General features: G+C 38.2%; 1 protein-coding gene across 2 annotated transcripts in view; it reads right to left on the bottom strand.

Moving 5' to 3' along the window:
- Positions 1-11592: 11592 nt before the first annotated feature.
- Positions 11593-25308, bottom strand: part of PLCB1 (phospholipase C beta 1) — a 692285-nt gene continuing 678569 nt past the window's right edge. Inside the window, exon 32 of one of the 2 annotated variants that reach the window (XM_082644419.1) lies at positions 11593-14829. In XM_082644419.1, coding sequence (XP_082500545.1) covers positions 14602-14829 — 228 coding nt within the window. In that variant the 3' untranslated portion in view covers positions 11593-14601. The remainder of the gene's footprint in view (positions 14830-25308) is intronic. The other variant, XM_082644420.1, reaches the window with a different exon arrangement.

Here is a 25308-nt window from a genome sequence, read left to right as displayed (position 1 = left end):
TTCCCTCTAGTTGTGTTTTGCAGCTTGCTGAAGTCCCTGCCATGTTCTGTTATTCATTTTCAGCTGTCTTGTGTGAATTGGTTGCTTGTCTTATCCTTAAGCACCAGGAATTGGGAATTGTGACAACTACTAGCTCAACAACCGTCCCCCCAGTTTTAAGGAAATCTAGCAGTAAAGAGACACCCAAGTGCTTAGCTCAGAGGCGATGCTCAGTAGGGTAACCATATATCAATTTTGCCCAGGACAATCCTTGTTGATGCCTATTGTCCTCGGCTAATTTATAAATTTTCATGAAAAATTCTGGAGGTCTATCTGGCAGGTAATACTGGCTTTTAGTACCTCAGGTGCACCACACATGCCTCTCCATTCAGTCTGGGTTTGCTCACAGCATCCTGGTCTCTGGTAGTTCAAAATCTTATATGGTGGCTCAGGATGTCCCAGGGTTACAAGGCAGAAGCTGTATCACCTTGTTTGCATTGGCCTTGGAAGTGATGCATCATTACTACCATCTCATTCTATTGGTCATCATGCCACCCAGATTCAGGGCAGGGGACTTAGATGTCGCCTGGTGCTGAATGACTAGGCAGTTAGTGGCAAAGTGAAGGCTAGAGCCAAGTCTGTTACTCCACCCAACGCATATTCTTTCATTCCAAGAAGTCCTATCTGCCTCCATTGTCCATTCTCCTTTTTAACTTTCCACCTGTATTATACTATTACATATATTATATTATTAATGTATGAGCACCTATCTATTCTAAGAGAGCTAAACCATGAATGGTCTTTGGAAACTTGTACAAAATCTTGGAATTATGTGGAAAATCTGTTTTTTATGTGTGTATCTGTCAGAGCTCTCTGTTGCACACATAGTTTAAGAATTTATTAAAGGGCTTTAGATAGTTCACTGCATCCCTGAAAGAGTCTGAGAACCAGGCTTGGAAGCTACAGAGCTATGAACAACTCCAGCATTATACTGCAGACTGTTCTGGGGAAGAACTACCGCCGCTGTTCTTGCACAGACTCACTGCACCTCACCAGCTGCCACGGAGCACAGTGCTAGGACCTCTACCCACTACTGTTTCTGAAAGATCACAGTCTTTGCCTCTGTCCTAGCCAGAAAGGATCTGTGTTACTCTTGCTTCTAAATGTCTTGTGCACTTGTACCTGAAAGGTTGAACCTAGGCTATGTGTCTGTACCATAGTTGTAACTATAGGAAGTGAATTTCTAGCGTCTATTCTGGGGATAAGGTGGAAAAATCTTCAAGCACACTAACAGTGTTTATAAGGTGCTGAGAAGGCAAAAACACAAAAAAGTCCATCACGTGAATGTGTACATACGTGGGCTTTTCTGAATCAAGTGTTCCTAGTTTTCATCATATCTTCAGAGAGGTTCCTAATCCTTACATATTAAGAATCACTGTTACATGGACTTCCCTTTTATAGACACAGATCTGTGTGTTTGTGTCCATGAATCCATTATGCTTTTCAGAATTGAAGACTGTGAAGTCCAATTTACTACATCTCTCTACCCCAATAATATAATCAATTAATAAAAGCCAGATGGATAATAAAGTGGTATTTTTGTTCCATTGCTAAATCTATTTTGTGTCCCTCTTTGGGATGATGGTATAGTATAAAGTTCACTAAAGCCTTGATTAACAAGGATGCTTATTTTAATAGATTTTGTTTGTTTGACTTCTTCTTTGAGAATGGAATGGCAAAATCAAAAGAAAACAAAAATCATAGGCAGATTCCAATAAGGATTTGTTCTAAAAATATACTTTCAGGGGTGGGTGGTGGTGGATAAGAGTAAGAACACATTCAGCTCAAGTTCCTACAATTCCCAATACTTGATACAAGCAGATTCCTTGGGGACTTGATAAATGCTCAACTATTTTAAAAAACCAACTTTTCTCATTATTTTCTCACTATTTAGGCAAAATATAGAGTAAAGCATTTGGGGGGATTCCACACAATACATAAGATTAGAACTTAAAGGAACACCAAATCTGAGGCATAGAGAGGTTGAAGTGTTTTGTTCAAGATTAGTAAGCTTATGGCAGAGACTGAACTGGAACTGAGGAGTTCTTATCCCAATGTGGTGTCCTCTCCTCTAAAACACCTTAGGCTGTCTTAGAACAAAGATTTTGTATCAGTTAGTTATAGCTGTGTAACGAACCACCTAAAAATTTAGCTGCTGAAAACGAAACCATTTATTAATGTTTGCAAATATGCAGGTTGGCTGGGTGGTTCTGCTGCTTTGGGCCAGCTGGGCTCACTCATGGGTCCATGATCAACAGCTTGTTGGCTAGATGGCTTAGCTAATCTTGGTTGGGCTCTATCACACACCTGGTGTGATGTAACATCCAGTGCTTCAGCTGGGAAAATGAGGTCAACTATGCTTCATAAGGTTCAATCCTCCAGTAGGCAACCCAGACCTGTTCTCATGGTGATCTCAGAGTTCCAAAAGGTAGAGTTCTAGTCTGGGAACTGGATTATGGGAGTCATCTCACTCTACTAGCCAAAACCCAGATTCAAGTTTGGAGATAAGACATCACCTCCTTGATGGCAGAATCTACAAAATCACATTACAAAAACATAGAGAGGCTGTAAAGAATTAATGCCATTTTTTTCAATCAATCTGCCACAATTAATTAATTCACTCAAACTTTATTGATTGTCTTCCTGTCATACTTTATTCATTGTGCCTGGCCTAGTGTTACAATAAACACTAGAGATACAATAAAGAATAAGAATCAATTTTGTGCTTATTTCTTAGTGAAAAATATCATCTAACCAAAACATCTCTTTCCTTAGGTAATCTGGTGATTCAAAATCAGATTTCTTAACACTGTCTTGAAAGTCATTAGTCCTTAAATTTGATATTGCACCTTCTATAAAAAAATCACACAAAAAATTCAGCAGTAATTTAGTGTGTATAAATTAAAATTGGCCTTGGTGAGAATAACTGACTTCTCAGAAGTGCAGCCAACAGGGAAATGCCAGGCTAGATGAGTTTTTACAGATCTCAGGGAGAAACTGGAGCTCTAAATGCTAAATTTATCTTACAAGGATATCATACATACCTTTGACAACTTGAAGGTTTTTAGATTACAGGGAGAGTTTTTGCCATCTCTATCTGATATTTCCCTATCTAATTGCTATTTCAGCTGAGATGTGTAAGGCAGACTGAAGAGTGTCCCCAAGCAATGAATGAGTCACTTAAATTTTAGAATTTTTTGACTTTGATTGATTACTTTGCCAGGTATTGACAGTGATATTTTCATGTTATCCAGATGCAGGACCTGGTCTAGTCAGGATCAAAGGTGTTCTTTAGGAAAATAGTTTAAAAATTTCAAAATATACTCAATAGAAACTAAGTAACTGTCCTTCAGAGAATAACTAAAATGCTAGATAAAGTAGAAACAAAAATATTTTCTTAGAGGTAATGAAGAGTTGACAAGTTAGCAAGTCGTTACTGGGCCAAAATATAAGGGAAAGCTGGAATCCAGGGAAGTAAGCAGAGTACTGAAGCCAGTTTTATCCTGAGAATATTTACCTATTCAGACAAATGTGGACTTCAATTTTGATGGACTCATTGGATGAGCCACATAAAAATTAAAGCCTAAGAGTCCATTCAAATCAGAGAGTCATAACTGTACACCCTTCACCCATTAAGATAGTGCCCCAAGGGGTTCAATGTTAGAATAAAGGAGAATCAGAAGTAATCCTAATCCTGTATTTATTATAGGGGGCGCAAAATTTCTTTGATTCTTGGCCGGAGGAAAAATAGTCCCAAAGAGATTGTGTCTACAAACTAGCCTTCCAAGAATTTCCATCCCTAAAATAGACCATCACATACGTTAATGGTTCAGAAACATAAAAAATAAAATAAAATTAAAAAAAAAACGCAGAAAGTACTTGGGTTGGATACTCCCCTAGACACCATGTAGAAAAAAACACCAATTCTTTCTGTCAGAATATATCTCCATTTTAGGTCTCAGAGAATGTTCATAAATGACTTTTCAAGGAAAATAAATACTATACAGTAAAAATTAATTAAGCACAGAAGAAGACAAAACATAAGCAAGAACCAGCAGAAACCAAACTGGGCAACTGACAGATATAAAACAATTTAATATACCTAAAAGAAAAAAGACAAGTAGAAATAATCTTCAGAGAACAGGCACTATGGAAAGTGACCTAACAGTTTTAAAAGAGTACCAAATAAAACATGTAGAAATTTTAAAAAAATACAATAACTGAAATAACAAACAAACAACTCAATAGATAAGATATCAGTAGTTTAGAGACAGCTGAAGAGAGTATCATGAATGGAAAGATGGGTCAGAAGAATCGTGAAGTAGGATTATTAGTTGAAAATGATAGTTTTCTCAGAGGCCACTGTAAAATCAATGTTCTGAATGTACAGAGAAGAACTTGGGATGAGCAGAGAGGATTGGGGAGGGCATGGACACCTGGAATAACTAATTTAAGCCACGTGGTTATCCAATCTCCCTTGGGTTATGTGGGGCTTCAGTAGGTAATAAATAAAGAGCATGGCCTTATAACCCCAGAATTAGAATCTAGCAAATAGTAAGATAGAATAATTCATACTACTGAACTTTTATTCCATGAAAATAGTACATTCTTTTATTGTTTTTGTTCATACATGTTGTTTCAACTTTCAGTAATAAAATTCAATAAATTTGATTCCTTAATCATAAAAACTTGCTTTCACATTATTTACATGTTGCCAAAGTCTACAGCCATTGGAATAGAAAAGGCAGAGTGTGGCATCTAACATATTCAGGAGAAAATTCAGGTATACCCAGGTCTGGGGCTGCCCTTTGCTTCAGGTAACTGGGGACTTAGGGAAAAAACTCTTGTAGGATAAAAAGGTATTAAATGTCATTTTGATGCTGAAGACCCTCTGTCCCCGTCTGGGTGAGTGTGCATACACATGCATGTGTGTAGCACTCTCATGATAAAAGAGAAGTAAACCTTTCCTTTTTAACTGTGTTGGGGGTACAGACACACAATATGATTCATTTTGAGGGAGTAGCCTTAAATATATACTTATTTGGGCACAATTATGACCAAGAAACCTGAGCTTCTAACCCAATTGAACCTAGGGCAGAACCAGTGCCTGGAACATAGTATGTGTCTATTGAATTGTATTCACTGAATGTATTACTGGAAAAATGTTGATATTGGACTATTTACAGTCTCTCCCAGTGTAAGAATAATTCTATTTTTGCCCTCTTCACTTATGAGTCTTTTGGGAGCTGAAATGGGCAACACTAGAGCATTCAGGAAGGCGAGAATGAGTTACATTGGAAAGGTTAAAGGATTACTCAGAAGGTTAAAGAAAATAGAATAAATCCAAAGATGAAGATTGTGGGCAGAGAAAGCAAGAGCTCACACAGACTGATGTTTGAAGGAGATTTGGGGGGAAGCTTTTTTTTTTTGAAATTTAAATTGATTGATTGATTTGCCACACAGCCCAGCATGTGGGATCTTAGTTTCCTGATCAGGGATTGAACCCTGGCCACGGCAGTGAAAGCACCACTGGACCACCAGGGACTACCAAAGCTCCTTTATATATGACAATCACATACAGAGAAACAAGAAGAAATGGGAAAAGCAATTTTAAGAGACTTTGTAGAATGCTATGAATCAAATCCTATTTTGGTACATTTTATAGACATTTCAGAACAAATTTATTTTCTTTTCAACTATTTTTTGGGTCTTGGACTGGTGTTACTTTGAATACTGTGCTCTCTGGAGACTGGGCTTTCTGATGATTTTAAATAAATGAAATGTACAACCCTAGGTTCTTATGAAGCAGATATTTCTTTAAAATAAAAAGAGAAAGGAAATTATGACACTTTATTGGTTCTAAGATACACTTTTACTTTTTAAAAATTGTTAAAAATTGTTTTAAAAATTGAAGTCTAATTGATTTACAGTATTATATTGATTTCAGGTATGCAGCATAGTGATTTGGTATTTTTACAGATTATACTCCATGAAAAGTTATTACAAAGTAATGGCTGTAATTCTCTGTGCTATACAATAGCTCCTTGTTGCTTATTTATTTTTATGCATAGTAGTTTGTATTTCCAAGTTCCATACCCCTATCTTGCCCTTCCTAACTTTCCTCTCCCCACTGGCAACCACTAGTCTGGTTTCTATATCTTTGAGTCTGTTTCTGTTTTGCTATATATATTTGTTTGTTTTATTTTTTAGATTCCACAAATAAGTGATATCATAGAGTATTTGTCTTTCTCTGTCTGACTTATTTCACTAAGTATGATATTCTCTAGGTCCATCCACATTGCTGCAAATGGCAGAATTTCATTCTTTTTATGGCTGAGTAATATGCCACGTCTTCTTTATCCATTCATCTGTTGATAGACACTTAGGTTGTTTCCATAAGTTGGCTACTGTAAATAATGATGTTATGAACATGGGGGTGCATGTGTTTTATTGAATTAGTGTTTTCTTTGTTTCTGCATATATACCCAGGAATAAGATTGCTGGATCATATGGTAGTTCTATTTTTGTTTTTTTGAGGAACGTCCTTACTGCTTTCCATTCCCACCAAGAGCATACAAGGCTTCCCTTTTCTCCACATCCTTGCCAACATTTGTTATTTGTAGATATTTTGATGATAACCATTCTGACAGGTGTGAGGTGATATCTCATAGTTTTGATTTACATTTCTCTGATGAAATGTTAATGAGTATAATATTCTCTCTTTGTATTGATACTTTTGTCATTATATAATGCGCTTCTTTGTCTTTTGTTAGAGCCTCTCTTTTAAAGTCTATTTTGTCTGATATTGCTACCCCTGCTTTCTTGTCAATTCCATTTGCATGATATATATTTTTCCATCCCCTCACTTTCAGTGTCTTTGTGTTTTTAGCCCTGAAGTGAGTCTCCTATGGGCAGCATATAGATGAGTCTTTTTTTTTTAATTCAATAAGCCACTTTATGTCTTTTGATTGGAACATTTATTTCATTGACATTTAAAGTAATTATTGATAGGTACGTACTTATTGCCATTTTATTACTTTTTTTCCCATTGATTTTTGTCCTTCTTCTCTGTTCATTTCTTTTTCTTTTTGTTTCCTCCCTTGTGATTTGATGATTTTCTTTAGTAGTATGCTTGGATACACTTTTACTTTTAACCTTTCTGAAATTGGGATGTTCCTTTATGTTTGATGAAGAGTCAGGGTTTATTTGGCAAGATCTTTTCTTTGTTATTGATATATTTATTATTGACACATTAATCTTCTTGATAGCATGTTATGTAATTCACTTCAATTCTTAAAGGCTATGCAGCAAATATTTTCATGGCAATATCCCATGACACTTGTCCTTAATAAACTTCCTTCCATAAAATGTCACTGAATCCCAGTGAATTCAACCCACATTTATGAGACTTATTTTGCTGCTTGTTTTTAAAAGGAAGAGTGAAATCTGGGAAAATAAACAAATATTTGACATTCAGTTAAAAAAAAAAAAAAAGCAGGGCTTCCCTGGTGGCACAGTGGTTGAGAGTCTGCATGCTGATTCAGGGGACATGGGTTCGTGCCCTGGTCTGGGAAGATCCTACGTGCCGCGGAATGGCTAGTCCCATGAGGCATGTGCGTCTGGAGCCTGTGCTCCGCAATGGGAGAGGCCACAACAGTGAGAGGCCCACGTACCGCAAAAAAAAAAAAAAAAAAAAAGCAGACAAGTGACTTTCTGACTTCACATAGAAAATAACCAGCACCGTTTTCCAAATAACCTCCAGCTCTTCAGTGGCCCAGGGAAGAATGATAACTGAGAGAGGCTTTTTAGACTAAGCTTTGGGGTAGACAGGTACAAAAGGGACTGGAGGACAAAAATCAAGAAAGGGGACCAAGATTTTAAAATAAGTATCCACCCAATTAAAGATGCACGAAGGATTTGAATAGGCGTTTCTCCAAAGATATGCATATGGCCAAGTCACATAACATCATTAGTCATCACGAAAATGCAAATCAAAACTTCAGTGAAATACTCTTCATATCCACTAGGATGGCAATAATCAAAAAGGCAGAAAACAACAAGTGTTGGCAAGGATGTGGATAGATTGGAATCTACACATATTGCTGGGGATGTAAAATGGTGCTCTGTAAAATGGAAAACTGTCTGACAGCTCCAAAATCTTAAACAGAGTTACCATTTGAACTAGCAGTTCCACTCCTAGGTATATACCCAAGAGAACTGAAAACATATTTCCATGCAAAAACTTATACATGAGTGTTTATAGCACCATTATTTATAATAGTCAGATAGTGGAAACAAACCAAATGTCCATCAAGTGATGAATGAAGAAATACAATGTCTACACAATAGTGTATTATTCAACTATTAAAAGGAATGAAGCACTGATCCATGCTGAAAACTGAACCTTAAAATTTTTATGCTAAATGAGAGAAGCCAGACACAAAAGACCCCATATTGTATAAATCTAATCATTTAAAATGTCCAGAATAGATAAATCCTCAGAGACAGAAGATAGATTAGTGGTTTCCAGGGACTAAGGAGAGGAAAGAGGGGAAAAGGAGGAATGGGAAGTGACTGTTGATGAGTATTGTGTTTCTTTTTGGGGAGAGGAAAATGTTCTGGAATTAAGAGTGGTGATTGATGAGCAACTTTTGACTATACTAAAAACCATTGAAATGTGTACTTTAAGAAGGTGAACTTTATGTATGTGAATTATAGCTTAATAAAACTGTAATTAAAAATATATGCAGAAGGGTCAAAGAAACAAATGAACAGTGCAGGGACTCCAGGAGACAAAGAATGGCTCCTGAGTTCTCTCTTGTGGGCAGAAAGAAGCTGTTGGTATGCCTGGAATCCAAGGTGAGCCTAGCTTTCCCCACCTGTGATCCAGAATCTACTATTTGGTGATTGACCTAATTTCATCTATCATAAGTAGTTTTGTGCTTTGGGGTTGGTGCCGTAAGTAAAAGTCAAAGAACATGGCTCTGTGTGGTCTAGCCCTCCTATCAGGGTGCTGCTGACTCATGAGGTGCCTAAACAACACTGTAGCTTTGAGTTAATGACATTTATTATTCACATATCAATTGTTATTTTTTTCTACCTTAGTACTAATAGCTGGATGGGTAAACAAATTTATTCACTGCAAATGCAGTATTTAATGAGAAATTTCACTATGGTGGGTTTGGGGATTCAGTAGTGAATGAGACATGACCCTTGACATCAAAGGTGTCAATGGAGGATGTATTTAAGTAAGAGGGCCAGTATGTTGCAGTTGGTATGCACTCTATATGTGAAAGAAAGTACATGGTGTTCATGGATTAATTGTATTAGTAGCCACCCTGTGTCCACATCATTTTCCCTATAACACCATAGTGGCCTTTTAATCTTGATCAGGGCTGGTCTTGTCTCTTACATTCACCAATAGAATGTGGTGGAAGTAATGGTGTATTAGTTCTGAGTTTAGACTTCAAGAGGGCTTGAACGCTTTTGCTTGTTCTCCAGATCCCGCCTTGGACATGTGAAAAACCCATGTTTAGCCTGCCAAAGAGTGGAAAAAGCACATGGAGAAGAGCCAGATCAGCACAGTTGTTCCAGTCAAGGCCCCAGACATGTAAAAGAACCCAGGAAGGATCAGCCACCAGCCAACTCCTAGCTGACTAGAGATGTACAGATGAGCCCAGATGAGATCAGCCTGTCCCAGCCCAGATCAGCATAGCCTGGCACTTATCTGTAGACTCACAATCAATGGAACATGGTTGTTTACAACACCAAGTGTTGGTGGTGTTTGTTATGCAGCAAGAAATAAGTGATATAGGATGCAATGGGAGCACAGATGATGGGGAGCTTGGGTGGATCAAAGAAGTCTCTCTAGAGGCAGTGACATTTAGTCTATAAACCTAAAGATGAATAAGAGACAAGGAAAAGAGAGAACCTGAGTGTGTGTATAAGTGTGTTTTCAGGACTGGTTCAAGGGAAAGAGGAACAGAAAGGGTATAAGTAGTCGAGGGAATAGTATTTAAAAAGCCCAGGAGGTGAGATGGTTCATAAGGCAGGAGTGGAGAGTTATGTATGAACCAAATCATGTAAGAAAGATCTCAAACAATTATTAAGGGATTTAGACTTTATCCTGAGGACCACTGGGGTCCATTAAAGGCTTTTAATTCCATTTTTGCTCTTGTATGATCAGTCTTGCTCCAGTATGGAGAAATGGTTACATGATTTAGGACTTGAGGCATGGAAACCGTTTAGAACCTTGGTAGGCAGTGGGGGGGGATGGTGGCTGAACTTGGGTATTAGCAGAGAGGATAGAAAGTGAACGAAGCTGGGGGCTATTCCACAGGGTCAGAATTGACCCAGGTTGGTGAATTATTGGAAAGGGGATGATGGAGAGCCAGCTGTCAGGGATGATGCCCACCTTTTGGCTTGGGCAACTGAATTGATATTGGTTTTATTCACTGAGGAAGGAAACAAAGGATGTGGAACAGGTTTGAGTGTAAGGAAATTCAGTTTAGTGTATACTGTATGTGGCAGATTACATTTTCCAAAGACGCCTATATATTCATATACTTCAGTGTGAGCAACACTGCTCCCAAAGCGAGATGGGGTCTATATTTGTTCCCTCCCCTTGAATCTGGGAAGGGGCTTGTGACAACACCAATGAACGGGGTCCAGCAGAAGCGATAGTATGCTATGTAGAGGTTCAGTCATAAAAATTTTGATCCAGTTTCTGCCTGGTTCTCACTTGGGAAACTCGTACTTGGAGTCCAGCCACCATATTGTGAGAAAGCCCAGGCCATGTGGAGAGGACACGTGTTGTGGTCCAGCGCAGAGCCCCAGTTACTCTTTCAGTGATGTATCATCAACCACCAGACATGAAAGTAAATTAGTCTTTGGAAAATTCCAGCTCCCAGCCTTCTAATCTTCCAGCCAAAGCCCCAGATATCATGGCATAGAGACACGGCATCTATGCTCTGCCCTGTCTGAATTCTTGACCCACAAAAACTTTGAGAGATTAAGAAATAATTCTCATTGCTTTAATCCACTAGGCTTTGGAGTAATGTGTAGCATAGCCATAACTAACTAACATATTGCATTTGGAGACATCCTCATAGCTCAAATGTATATTTCTTTTTCAAAAATCAGTGTGGCCAACTCTTTTTTTTTTTTATCTGTTGTATAAAGAAACTTGTATCAAATACTCTGTCAGTTCTTGTCACATCCACTATTTGTCAAAAAAACTTTTGACAATTTTGCCTTTCTTAGCTTTGGTCAAGGAAGGAGGGAGAAAGGGAGGATCCTGAATATGGGAGCAATGGGCAAGTTTAACGCCATTCCCGGAAGGAGGTGGTGGACTGATGACAACTGTGCCCTCCAACCCAAGCATTGCAGCCTCCTGATTTCCTGCACAGGCACTGATGTGCCCCATCAGGGTGGGCATTACTTTGCTAAAAATTGGCATCAATGCTGCTCTCACCTTCCTTCCCATCAGAAGAAGTTTGGCCCCAACACCACGAAATAACAGCTGGGTTGTGTTAAGAAATTTTTATTGTTTCCTTTGGATTTGTGATGAAAGCACATAAAATTACAAGTGGAAGAAACATCATGCCACAAAATTGCATAGAATTATTACAAAAATGTGAATTATGCATTTTAAATAATTTGAGATAGAAGAACCAAAATATGTACATTTTAAGAGCTTCAAATACTTTGTCCTATCTTTTTTTCTTCTGAAAAGGCAAAAGTCACAATGTCCAATCCATCACAAACAATATTTATACAGTGCACAAGCACAACATTAAATTCAAAGTAATGCAAGCAATGGCCCTTTCTTTCAAAATTATTTAATGACAGCTTATCTATCATAGGAGTATTAATTATTATATGGTGATATTGAAATGGCAAAATGAACTGTTAAGAAACAAAAACACATGGCATGTCATTAGAACTCTGAAAATTCTCAGTACATGGCCCAAACCACGCTATTCTCAGTAGTGTAGGGGTATCATAGGGCATAGTCTAATTTAATACACAGCTCTACTCTCTATTATAGGAAAAACCACAGTACGGAGTTTCACACATTCAACAAAGAACAAGGCAAATACAGAAAGGCACAAAACTGCACATCATATAGACCCTTTTTTCTTTATCTTAGTCTATTTCAAGTAATATTAATATTATTAAATGATAGTATCACTGTAGTAACTTCAATGATGCAAGATGGACAGTGTTACACGCTACCCCCACAACTTCAAAAAGTGTCATTTTACAGATATAAAAATGTGATTACAGGAAATGGCCAAATACAAACATATTGCAAAATGACTACAGTTGCTAAGGTAATGAAATCCAACTACCAAAACAGTTTTGTGTAAGTCAAGGTTATTCAACTTTAGTCTATCTCTGGACTAAAATGTGATACAATGTTCTGTAATAATTACCATTGCATTTGGTTATTAATGCTATTATTAGTTCATTCTTCTGCAATTTTAGCCAGTCTGTAATTTTGTTTATAAAAATGCAGCATTCTATTTTGACCATTCTTGCTTCCTTATGATTAATGCCTTTCTTTCAAGGTGCAAAAGTAGAATCATTTACAAAAGAGTTCTCATTCAGTGGAAGTTAAGTTTTATTAAGTGTCTAATTAACACCATAAATCCTTTAGATCAAAATATAATCATCTCCAAAGGGGATGGGATTTTTTTCCCTAGATGTGTTTTTTAATCAAACACTCCTTCCTAATGTTTGAACTAAGCCCTCATTTTGATTAAAACTTAATTGTGATCCTTAATTATTGCTTAAAGTTAAATAGAATAATTTCCATAAAAATATTAAATTCTTAAAACACAATTTTCAGGACACAACTAGTTTTTGTGTTTTAAAATGTTTTGCTAAGCTACAATCAGACAGGTTTAAAGTAAAATAAAACTGCACATCTTGCTTCAGGGCTTTAACTTCAATGTTCTTTGTGTTAATCTCTAAGTTATATTTTCCTCTATATAATTATTTTCTCTTACTTAAGACCTTTCAATAATGTTTTAAATCAGTTTTACCATAATATAATTTGTTTCTCCTATGCCACTTAACATAGGAACTTAACAAAAAGACAGTTATTAAATGTACATAGTAAATATATAATGGAAGATTTTTTTATGTGAGAAATAAATTGAAATCCATCAGATTTTAAAATTATGGAAGATACTAATACAGTTCCATATTGCTGTCCTATACATTTTTATATATTCTGACCATTAAAACAAGCTTAAAATACTTAAAATCCAGTTTTTGATCTTACAAAATATACACCAAAGTCATATTCTAAGTTCTCAATCTACCTCAACTTACATCAAAGCCTCCATCAATTGTTTCTTAGAATTTTAATGTAATTTAATATCCACATAATGTAGATATTTGACCATTTTCTTCTCTATCATTGAATTTGGTTTTACGTCTTGTGGAAGAGATCTGGGTTATTGCCAATTAAGAAACTCATATCCACACTCATATGAATGTGTGTGTGTATGTGTATGTGGTGTATATGTATGTACTTATACGGCTGAGTGCATACATGTATGCATGGAGATAACATATACCATTTATGTGGGTCTGTGTAGTCTCTAGATAAATATTTAATCTTTATCTCTATATTAAAAATAAATGAACCATAAAGAAAATCAGACAGCAAAATAACTGCTGGAACCTATTCACTCTGATTGAATCTCTGATCATCATACATCAGCTCAACTATTTTTATTCAATTAAAAAGATCTTTGTAGTTGTTTAATGATTTTAAGCCAATGACCAACGAATACCCAGACTTTGAGTGCAAATAGTCGACTCAGATAGCACACTGCCTGGAATTGTGTGGCCAACTTGCTCACGCAGCCAAATGTACAAGCCATGTCACCAAGTCTGGGGATGGCTTCACTGGACAAGGACACAATCAAGGCAGAAAACCAGCCTATTTGATCACTATGGTATCCAATATAGCCATGTCAGCAACAAATACACTGATGTCTCTGTGATAAATAAATTAGCAAATTGCAAGCCGCCAGTGCTTGCAAAGCAAAGGATGAAACAATTTAATATGCATGTTAACTCGAAGATATGGTAGTTGAGGGGCAGTTAGGAAAAAAAATGTTCAAAGTTGGCTGTTCAATAGTGTTAAATAGTGCTATGCATTTCTCAACTATTTCTATTACTTTGACATACTGTACACCAGAGCTTCAACTAAAAACATGAGCTTGCTTTTCTTCAAAGAAGACACTGTCCTTCATTATATGTTCCATGGAAGTTGCCTGCTTTGAATTTATTACTGGAAAGAAAACCAAAATCCCACCACATACATGCACCCTTCACTAGTAGACCTGCAGTAGTTTCCACATAACACATGGAGCCTGGGTATGGGGAAGCTGCATGGATCCTTCTGGAACTCTCCCTCCAGTGTGGATTTTAATCTAAGGGATGCTTCTCAGGAAGATGCTCCTGGGCAGTGATCTTTGTAAGAAGAGAGAGTCCGATGGAGCTGGAGTGGCCATGCGTGTTCTGAAGGCCAGGAAGAAACAATCACAGGGGAGTATCAAATTCTTTTCCTGGGTTTTCTCCTTCCAGCTTCTCACTGGAAGGAGGCTTGTGGTTCAGTTTTCCAGGGTCTGAGGTCAGCAGGGGAGGGGCAGAGCTGTGATTGCTGTCTTCACTGATCTTCCCTTTCATGGCTTCCTGCACGAATTCCAAAATCTCCAGGGGCAGCCTTTTGAACTTGTCTTGGTACTCCTGCTCTAGCTCCACCTGCAGCTGGGAGACAGCAAGAAAGAGGATGATTTTATGTCATTTAGGTTTCTATAACCACCCATGTAGAAACTCCTTGAAAGAGATGTACAAAGAGGGGAGGGATCAATTAGTTTTAATGTCATGATGTAAAACTAAGGCTCGTTGGACATGTCATTTGTCCACAGCTAAAAGTCAAGTTCAGGTTATGTGTGGCATAATAAAGCTAAAGACCTGATGGTAATATAAATAAATACACACACACACATGCAGCGGTGGGTCTGTTGAAAAAGTTTACAGAAGTAATATGCAGTGATGTGAAGTTCTTAAGCATAGAGACTGGCAACTACCAATAGCTGAAGGTGTCAAGGTCAGCCATGAATCAGGCTGGGAGAGCCACAAAGTCAATTGGAGTGGACAGACGGTCAAGGCGTGGGCTTTATGAAGTGCAGTCTCACCCAGAAGCTGTTTCTAACCCGGAGCTAAATGCATTTTACAAACTGAGCATACTCATATAGCTAACCTGAACTTCTATCTTTATGAAGTGCAGCCTCACCCAGAGGATTTTAATGCCATCACCTGTTTATTCTGATTCCTTTTTTTCTTTCTAAATTTTATTTGCTTAATAAACTGTTTTACTTACCTTTTAAACTGCCTTCAAATTTATCTGTTTAATGCTCTGGAGAATTTTCAGACTTTTGAAAGTCACAGAACCCTTTCTTCAAATGCAGACTTATGCTGGCCTCAGCCATAAAACAAGTCAAAGCTGGGCATCTGGTAGAAGTGGGGTGAGGGGCGGTGGGTGCTGCCTGCTAGGATGCTCTGCCGCTCAGAGCCCAGATGAAACCCAGGGTTTTGAATAAAATTCTCTTCGCTTATTGAATGAGAAGCAGGGAGCTTAATCTTAGAAATGGCGTGAGAGACTAAATGCTTTTCCTAAACGCCCAAGAGCTTGCATTTCTCAGCAGCTCCCGGGTGATGCCGATGTGGCTGATCTACTTTGGACACATTGACGATCTTCCTGTCTTGGTTCTACTCTGAGCTCCCAATCCTACTTTTGGTCTCAATCCTGGCTGTATGTCCTCTATCTGCAGCTTCAGTGCAGTCTGACCCCTAACCACCTGGGATGAAGAGAGTCCTCAGGTCATCTGCCCTGCAGTGTCCTGACCCCCCTTTCTTCAGTGCCAGCAGCTTGAGAATATCCCCTTTAGTTCAATTCCTTTTTGTTCTCACTTCTATGTCAGAGAAGTTTTGCCAAAATTAGTACAGATCAGTAATCCCTTATTATTATGTATTAAGTACTATGTATTAACTTTGCCAAACTTAATAGAGATCCATAATCCCTTATCTGCAATTCTAAGATCCCCAAAATTCTGAAATTGAGAAGTTTTTTTATAAATTTGTAACAAAATCATTGACTTTGATATAATGCTATAAATAATCCTTATTTAATCCCACTTCTTGTGAATGTCCATACATGGTACTGTAGACATATTAATTTGTTTGATTATGAGGGTGACCTGGGCGCCCTTGGGATAGAATGCTTATAGTATATGCATCATATTCCTTTTCTAAAATCAGAAAAATTATGAATTTCGGAAAATAAGAGGTCCCAAGAGTCTCGAATAATAGATTGTGGATGTGTTTGAATGAGCTTTTATTTTTTCCACATCAAAAAGTGCCTGATAAAAATGGCTTGGCCTGAGTATTGAAAGTCCCCTATTCTCCCCAAATATCAAATATTGGGTATTTATGAATATGTCGTGCTGGCAGGTGAATTCCAATAAACCAAGAAGGAAACACTCTATGAGAGAGATACCCACAGGGCCTGAGATTCACATTGCCATGATGTGGTAAAGGCACCTTCACACACAGCTCCACCCTCAGCACTGGGGACAACCCTCTGGAACATCAGATATAAGAAGGCAATGGCCAGTTTCTCCCCAGGTGGGGTTTTTACACTGACACACTCTGGCATAAGTGAAATCTCAGCCTGGTGTCTGACAGTTTCCATTTACCACCATTCAGACCTCGTCATGAATTTGCCTCAATTTTAGTTCAGCAAAGCATGCAGTTAAAGTTTCGTTTCCAAAAATTGTAGGGAAAGGGAGAAAAGCGTGGGGCCATATGTTTAAGAAACAGCAGATTTCATTTAGGTTAGACTGGGGGACCTTCAGTATAGATATATTGCACCTGACCTAGACACCGATTTCTCTTAGGTCATTGGTGGACAAGACCCTATGGTGCTTGATAGGCTGTTTCCATTTTTAACTTGTGAAAAAAAAAAATATATGAAATGTGAGAAAATGCCAAATAAACACTTAAACTAACATTTTCTGGTAATTTTTAATAATCTAATTTTAATAGTTATGATTCTGCACCCAGTTCAGATATGGGGGTATTTTTCCCCACACCACCAAGCAATTCTCGGTGACACCAGCTGAGTGTCCTACAATTGAATTCGATTCTGACACTATATATACCTGGAGATAGCGTCAGATCCCCCAGGTTAAGGGCTCAGTCCTACAAGACTGCCCCTCACCCCTCCCCCAACTTTAGAGGCCAATTGCAAGTCCAGGTTGTCACCTGTGCTTCTGCCTGACTGGCTATAGTTTGGAGGTTCCCACGATCCTCTCACTTGGATTAGTTTGGTAGACTCGTTCACAGAACTCAGAGAAACATTTTCTTACTAGATCATTGGTTTCTTATAATTAATTAATTTATTATTATTATTTTTTTGGCTATGTTGGGTCTTCATTTCTGTGTGGGGGCTTTCTCTAGTTGCGGCAAGTGGGGGCCACTCTTCATCGCAGTGCATGGACCTCTTACTGTCCCGGCCTCTCTTGTTGCAGAGCACAGGCTCCAGATGTGCAGACTCAGTAGTTGTGGCTCACGGGCCCAGTTGCTCCTCAAGTTCAGTAGTTGTGGCTCACGGGCCTAGTTGCTCCGTGGCATGTGGGATCTTCCCAGACCAGGGCTTGAACCCGTGTCCCTTGCACTGGTGGGCAGATTCTCAACCACTGCACCTCATTGGTTTATTATAAAAGGACACAACTCAGGAACAGCCAGATGTACAGGACAAGGTATGAGGAAAGGGCATAGAGCTTCCATGCCCTCTCCAGGTGGACCCCTCTCCCCAGTCTCCATGTGTTCACCAATGTGGAAGAGCTCTGAACCCTGTCCTTTTGGGGTTTTGTGTAGGCTTTCTATGTAGTCATGACTGATGTAACTTGTTGGCCACTGGCCAGTGAACTCAATTTGCAGCCCCTGCCCTCTCCCCGGAGGAGGTCAGGAGGATGGATGTGAAAGTTTCAACCCTCCAATTATTAGCTTAGGTCCCCTGACAACCAGCCCCATCCTTAGGTGCTTCCCCAAAGTCACCTCATTAACATAACAAAAGACATCTTTATTGCTCTTAACACTTAGGAAATTCAAGGGTTTCAGGAGTTCTGTGCCAGGAACTGGGATGAAGACCAAATGTATATTCCTTATTATAAATCACAATCACAATATCACAATAATAATAATAATCTAATTTTAAATTTTTTTAATTTAAAAATTGACCCAGTTGTGGCTAAATTATAACTTTGGTAGATTCTTCCTTTTATCATGGATTAGTAGTAGATTTTATTATACTCTAAACTATTTTAATAAATTAATATGATTAATTTATAAACTAAATTAAATGTATATTAAATGCCATATATTTCACTCTTTTAAAAAAAGTCTTTATTAATGAATGCATTACAAATGTGCATTTACTTGAATTTCAACTTAGAGCTTTTCTTTTTATTTTTTTCTTCTTATCAATGGAATACCTGTTTATTATAAGAAAATATGAAAATTATGCAGGGCAAGATCTGGTTCTGTTTCTAAAAAGCTCCATCTATTAGGAGTCTAGAGCTCAACTAAGATCAGCTATGCTCAGCCCAGATCAGCTGAACTCTGTAAAGTCGTAAACTATATAAATATTTATTATTGTCAGAGAAGTTTTGTGTTTTTATGCAGTATTATTGTAGCATTTCCCCCATGACTCCCATAATTTCTCTCAAAAATGTTCATGAAATTCTGTGGTGAGGGCCTCACCAAAATCTGAGGATGCTCAAGTCCCTTATATGAAATGGTGCATATAACGTATGAGCATCCTCCCATTAAATCACCTCTAGATTACTTATAATACTTAATACAATGTCAGTGCTATGTAAATAGTTGTAAATTCAATGTAAATGCTAAGTAAATAGTTGCTGGCATGTAGTAAATTCAAGTGTTGCTTTCTGTAACTTGCTGAAATTTTTTTCAAAGATTTTCAATCTGAGGTTGGTTGAATCCATAGATATGGAACCCATGGATATGGAGGGCTGACTATATACTAAAACATAAGGCAAAAATTATGCTACTTGCTAAGCCACTTCATCCCAGCTAACATGTGCATTCTAGACCTTGAAAGTTTTGTGTTAGAGCTGGAGTATTCTCTCCTTATAGATGCCTGCTATTAAGGTCTAGTGAAATCAAGTCCCCCTAAAACAGAGTTCCCCTGCCAAGTTTATGACTAACCTCTCTATCCAAAACTTTATTCCCTTTCTTATCCCACCCTGGTTCCCCTTAAGATTGAGGAGTATCAAAGAAAAGGGGAGATTGAAACTGAGCAGAACCCTGCAGGACCCTCCTGGGTACAAAAGCTCCTCTATGTCCCCTGTTTCTTGTTTGAAGAAAAAGGCTTTTAGTCTCCTAGGCCTTTCCTGAGTTTCAAAGAGCAGGCAGAAACAGTTACTAATTAGTGAAGTGAAGGAATGCAGAAACAAAGGAAAAGCAGTTAAGCAAGAGAAGTAATGACAGCTTAAACAATAGTCAGTGATAAAACAGAGTCCTACATGCTGACCACAAGCACATAGACCCCAAACTGGTTGGAACCAGAAGGCTGATGATTAAGATTCTGAGACACCACCCTGTTACCTCAACACCAACTAATCAGAAGAAAGTCATGCACTCTGCAGCCCTCACCTCAAATATTGCCTTTAAAAACCCTTCCCTGAAAGCCATTGGGAACTTCGGATCTTTTGAGCATGAGCTGCTCATTCTCCTTGCTTGGTGCCCTGCAAATAAATGCTGTACTTTCCTTCACTACAACCCAGTGTCAGTAGATTGGCTTTGCTGTGCAGTGAACAAGTGGATCCAAGTTGGGTTTAGTAACACTAGGACTTCTCTATTTTTAGTTTGGTGCTTTCTGTAGGAAGACTCAACAGAGGACTATCATATCTGGGAATAAAAATGAATGTGAAAGAGAAAAACAATTTTGATTCTACCAAAATGATTAATCATGGTCCAGAGACACCTTGTCAAACTGAAAGTTGTTATTGTACTTCAACTACCAAAAGATGGTCGAAATCTTTGAAGACCTGTGCTCTGGACTAAGGAAGCTAAGATACTCGAGTGAATACACATTCTGCACATTATTAACCATTATTTTTTAAATAAGGAAACTGAAGCCTACCACCCAGGTGGTTTAGTGCAGAATCAAGATCTGAACACCAAACTCTTGCCTCCTAATCCAGGCTCCATTCCCACCATTCCAGGACAACCCCTTCCCTCTGTAAAAACAGGATTTGTGAAGACCTTAATAACCTGATATTCTGTGTGTATAGAAGAATAACAAATAACTTCAATGTATTTTCCTTATGTGTCTAGGATATTAAAGTTGCTGTCACAAATAACTGGGAAGTGTCTGTTAATGAAAAGTGATGCTGAGGAGGGGTTCCATGGCATAGGGTCTTACTGACATGCCCTCTTAATAATAGAGTACAGGCATACTTTAGAGATACTGTAGTTTCAGTTCCAGACCACCACAATAAAGCGAATATTGCAATAATGAAAGTTACATGAATTTTTTGTTTCCCAGTGCATATAAAAGTTATGTTTATACAATACTATAGTCTACTAAATGTGCAATAGCATTATGCCTAAAAAAACAATGTATATAACTTAATTAAAAATATGTTATTGCTAAAATTACTAGCAATTTTCTGAGCCTTCAGTGAGTTGTAATCTCTTTGCTGGTGGAGGGTTTGAAATATTATGAGAATTACCAAAATGTGACATAGAAACAAGAAGTGAGCAAATGCTCTTGGAAAAATGGTGCTGATAGACTTGCTTGACACGGGCTGCCAAAAACCCTCAATTTGTTAAAAAAAAAAAGCTGTATCTGCAAAGTGCAATAAAATGAAGTGCAATAAAACAAGGTGCGCCTATTCAGTCTCTTGGAAAACAAAAGGGGCTCTAATCCAGCTGCAGTTAACCTGGTCTATTTCTAAGCCTTCACTGGGCTTTTCTGTTTGTGTCTGTCATGCTTGGAAGACACTGGCTGTTCACTCCCCCTATGTAATTCTTCAGTTTAGGACCTGTTTATTTGGTCAGCTGGCTGTTTTCCTGTTTGCCATTAAGTGCAGTCTAATTTAATCAGACTATTTCTGTAAAGAGTTGGATACTCCAAGAAAGGATAAGCAAATGGAAAATTGGAATTAAAAAAATCCAGTTTAAAGGAAAAAGAAAGATCTCTTGGGATAGAACCAATCTAGTAAATATTGGTAGCAAATTGCAATGAAATATAGAACCACAAAAATAATGATGGTAATACAATGAAAGTAGTAATTGCAATTTACTGTGTGTTTACTGTATGGCATGCACTGTTCTTAAGACTTTTCATGCATGAATCAATTTAATACAGGAATATTAATTTCAAAATCTCTAAATTCAAATATCCATGGGGACCAAGAAACAACATAAATCTGTGAATTAGGTTTGGTATAAGGCAGTAGAGGAGTACCAACACCTGTGGCCAACTGGAATTGTATTTCATGTTTAAAACACTCAAATTCAGGCTTCCCTGGTGGCGCAGTGGTTGAGAGTCCGCCTGCCGATGCAGGGGACACAGGTTCGTGCCCCAGTCTGGGAAGATCCCACATGCTATGGAGAGGCTGGGCCCGTGAGCCATGGCCGCTGAGCCTGCACGTCCGGAGCCTGTGTTCCACAATGGGAGAGGCCACAACAGTGAGAGGCCCACGTACCGCAAAAAAAAAAAAAAAACACTCAAATTCAAAAATGTTAACAAGTACCAAGAGTCAAATGAAAAGCTCAGTTTAGTCTTCAGTTTGTGGCTCCTGATTTAGCTGCTCCATCAGAAGCAAGGGCATGACAGTAAAGTGTGATTTATGTGCACTGGACAGAGGCTAAGAAGGCAATACCAGAAGAATCCCATTCTCTCAACCACAGAAACCCTAAAAGAATCAATGAAAAGCCTCAAGTCAATGGAAATAAAAGCCATGCAAGGGCTAATTATTTTTAGATGAAGTGTGTATTTTTTCTCCATCAAGTGGAATACCACCAGCAGGGAAGACTTGAACTTACATTATGATTTCAGTTCCTATGCTGAGTCACATTAGAAACAAATGTTTATAGTGCAGATGGTGCTGCAATCATCTCAGAGAAGTGGGAGTCCCAGGGAAATGTCCTCCTAGGAAAGTCTTGTGCTGGGAGCCCTTCAAACCTGCCAGTGTGGCCTCCCAAGACTTATTCTCAAGGAGGTCCTGCCCTGATGTGGGCCTCCCTTCAGATCAGTGTCCTCACCTGCACACACCTGTCTTAACTGCTTTTAATTCTTAATTACCCACACTTGAGCCCCAGCCAAAACTGCTCTCCCTCTTGATTTAAAGCCTGTGCATTTAAAAAGCAAGAGACAGGCTGTGTTGTGTCCCAGAATGAACTCAGCCACATCCCTAGAGAATGCTCTTCTCCCAATCACCTAAAATTAGTTTTGGTTTTTCTTTTTCTTTTTGTAAATGTGCATTTCAAGAGTGGTTAGCCATACTCGGGTTTTATAAGGATAATTGATTTTGATGTTTAGGGAGCAAGTATTTTCTAATTAGATGGTCACTCCTTCTAAACATGATGTTTACGTCTTCTGCTTAAATTACTGTGGTTTTAGGTTGACCGTTTACAACTCAATCTGAGGGGAAACTAGACATTTGATCTCTTGGCCTTGGAGGGGTTTGGAGCAGTCTGGTTTTTACTCCTGAATTATCCATATCAGGTCAAATTGGCAACTCTAATGAATTTTCTCAGAAACAGAAAACTGAAATGGGGCCAGGTAGAAAGGTAAATGAGAGATTGGGGCCAGGCAAGAACTGTGCGATTGCAGAGGGTGGTCCTTGGGTCCTTGGTTACAAAGAGGAGCCACCCAAAATTGCCAACTAGATTGCTGCCATATACCTGCCCAAGGTTGCTTCATCTGATTTTTCAAAGGAAGCTAGCAATATGGATTTTCATGTTAAATCTTCTGGTTTGTCAGTGTTAGCACCTAAATTAGAAATTTTAAAAAAAAAGCCACCTTGCAGGTCAATTTGCAACTTCCAGAGTATCTGGGTAATATATTCTATAAGTATGTCTTTGGACGTGATAGGCAACTACCCAGAAGTCTGCTGAGTCCTCCCAGCTCAGGGATTGGCTGCCATCCTCTTTGCTGCATGAGTGGAGACATAACCACATCGCACTGGTGTTCTGAATCTGTGGCAAGGCGCTCCTCACTGGGAAGAAAAAGACACTTATACCTGGAATAGGCTTTTGACCCTATTCTAAGCAGCTCCTCTGGAAGGGACTTGCTAAATAATTTGAGATGCCTATTTTCCTATTTCCTCCTTTATCAAAATTTGGTGATGTGACTGTTAAACCCACAGGGTTTGGAATGGGGAATCTGATAAACCCAATTACAAGGTGTTTTATAGAAATGCTCTTTTTTAAGTCTTTAAGGCCAAATCCTTTCTCTGATGGATCTCTTTTTTTCATGAGGTCTGCAGAGGTGATTTGGAACATAAAATGGTTACTCTGCTGACTTATCTTTGGGGTCTTATATAAGTGGCAGTCAATTCAGAGTAATTCTAGGTATAGTAGATTTGAATTCCATTATCTTGGTCTACATGGTAAAAGATGACAAGTTATCCCCCACATTTACATTCACCCTTTCATAGTGTCTGCTATTCCTGGGTGGCAGCTGCCTAGACAAGAACAATGTTTACAAGCCCCCTAACTATCTTTGCACCTAGCGGGGCACTTGACCAGTTCTTGTCAATGAAATGTCAGTGCCAGCTTGTTAAAAGGCATATGGGGGCATCTCTACTGTCTCTTTCCCTTTTCCAGCAAAGTCCTAGAGGATGATGGAGCCACATTATGAAAAAAATATGGTTCTCTAAATTACCATGTGGAAGCATGTTGTCTACCAACTAGAAACATCCACAATGGACTTTTATATGAAAAATGAAATAGAATTCTATTGTATTTTGGTGCTGTTTGTTATAGCAGCCAGTGTTATGCTAACCAATACATTCTTACATATATAATTTGTGTTGCATGATTTATGTTAAGATTAAGGGAATATGTGTAGTTATGACAAGTGTTTCTCCAATTTGTGATTCATCTTTTTTAGGCAATTTTATGCCATAAAGATGGTCTCTTAAGGTTGCTTGGGCATATTTGGCTATTCTGGATTTAAAGTAAAATTAGAGAATAATCCTAATAATAAATCTCGAGTACTTTATAGCTATAAGAAAGAGCTAGTGTTATGAATCCCAGGGGCATTATAATTTTCCATCAATCTTTATTTCTCTTCTACAAGAAAAGTGTTGGGTGAAAAAAATCTCCATTTTCTTCCATTGTTATCACTGGATTAAAATGTATTGGGTTGGCCAAAAAGCTCGTTCAGGTTTTCCATACATCTTATGGAAAAACACGAAAGAGCCTTTTGGCCAACACAATATATAGTCTACGGCTATCATGAAGCTATTCTTATAAGGACAGAAATGGGAGACTTCAATTAAGTAATATTGCAAATCAATTTTAAGACATTATTCCTTTTTCTTCTGCTTAGAGAACAAAGCTGAACTAGTCAGCTAAATCTTAATTTCTGCTTCCAACTTGCCATCAGCTGACCATCACCTGGTGTGGATAAGCCCAAGGCTGCTTCTAAATACCTGGGTGACTTCTTCAAATCACCCAATCTAGGGGATTGAAATCCCTTCTAATGGGTCATAGGCATCCTTACTTACACAGTGATAAATGACTTTAGGAAAAGCTACTGGTGACAGAAAAGTCTACTAGGTTCTACCAAACCTGTTCTAGTTCTCAGGTGACTTTGTTGGCCAGAAAGCCATCCTAATCCCAAATTAGGGAACATGTCCTAATACTTGCAATACTGGGGTGGATGGCAAATGCCATCAATTCATGGTTCATTCTCTACATTTACTCACTTTTTTGCCTTTACTCCCTCATGAATTATTTGATTTATTCATTCATTTATCCAAAATTTACTGAGTGCCCTTCTGTGTACTGGGCATTGTGACTAATGCTAGACATAGAGACATGAATGAGACACAGTCCTGGTTTCAAGGAGTCCCCAGACCAGTGGGAGATGTGAAACATAAAATAATAATGTGATATGCTGAGATAAATACCATGATAAAG

This window comes from Mesoplodon mirus, assembly GCF_964341445.2.
Source record: "Mesoplodon mirus genome assembly, chromosome: 15".
Lineage (NCBI taxonomy): Eukaryota > Metazoa > Chordata > Mammalia > Artiodactyla > Ziphiidae > Mesoplodon > Mesoplodon mirus.
This window is presented reverse-complemented; position numbering and strand designations above follow the sequence as displayed.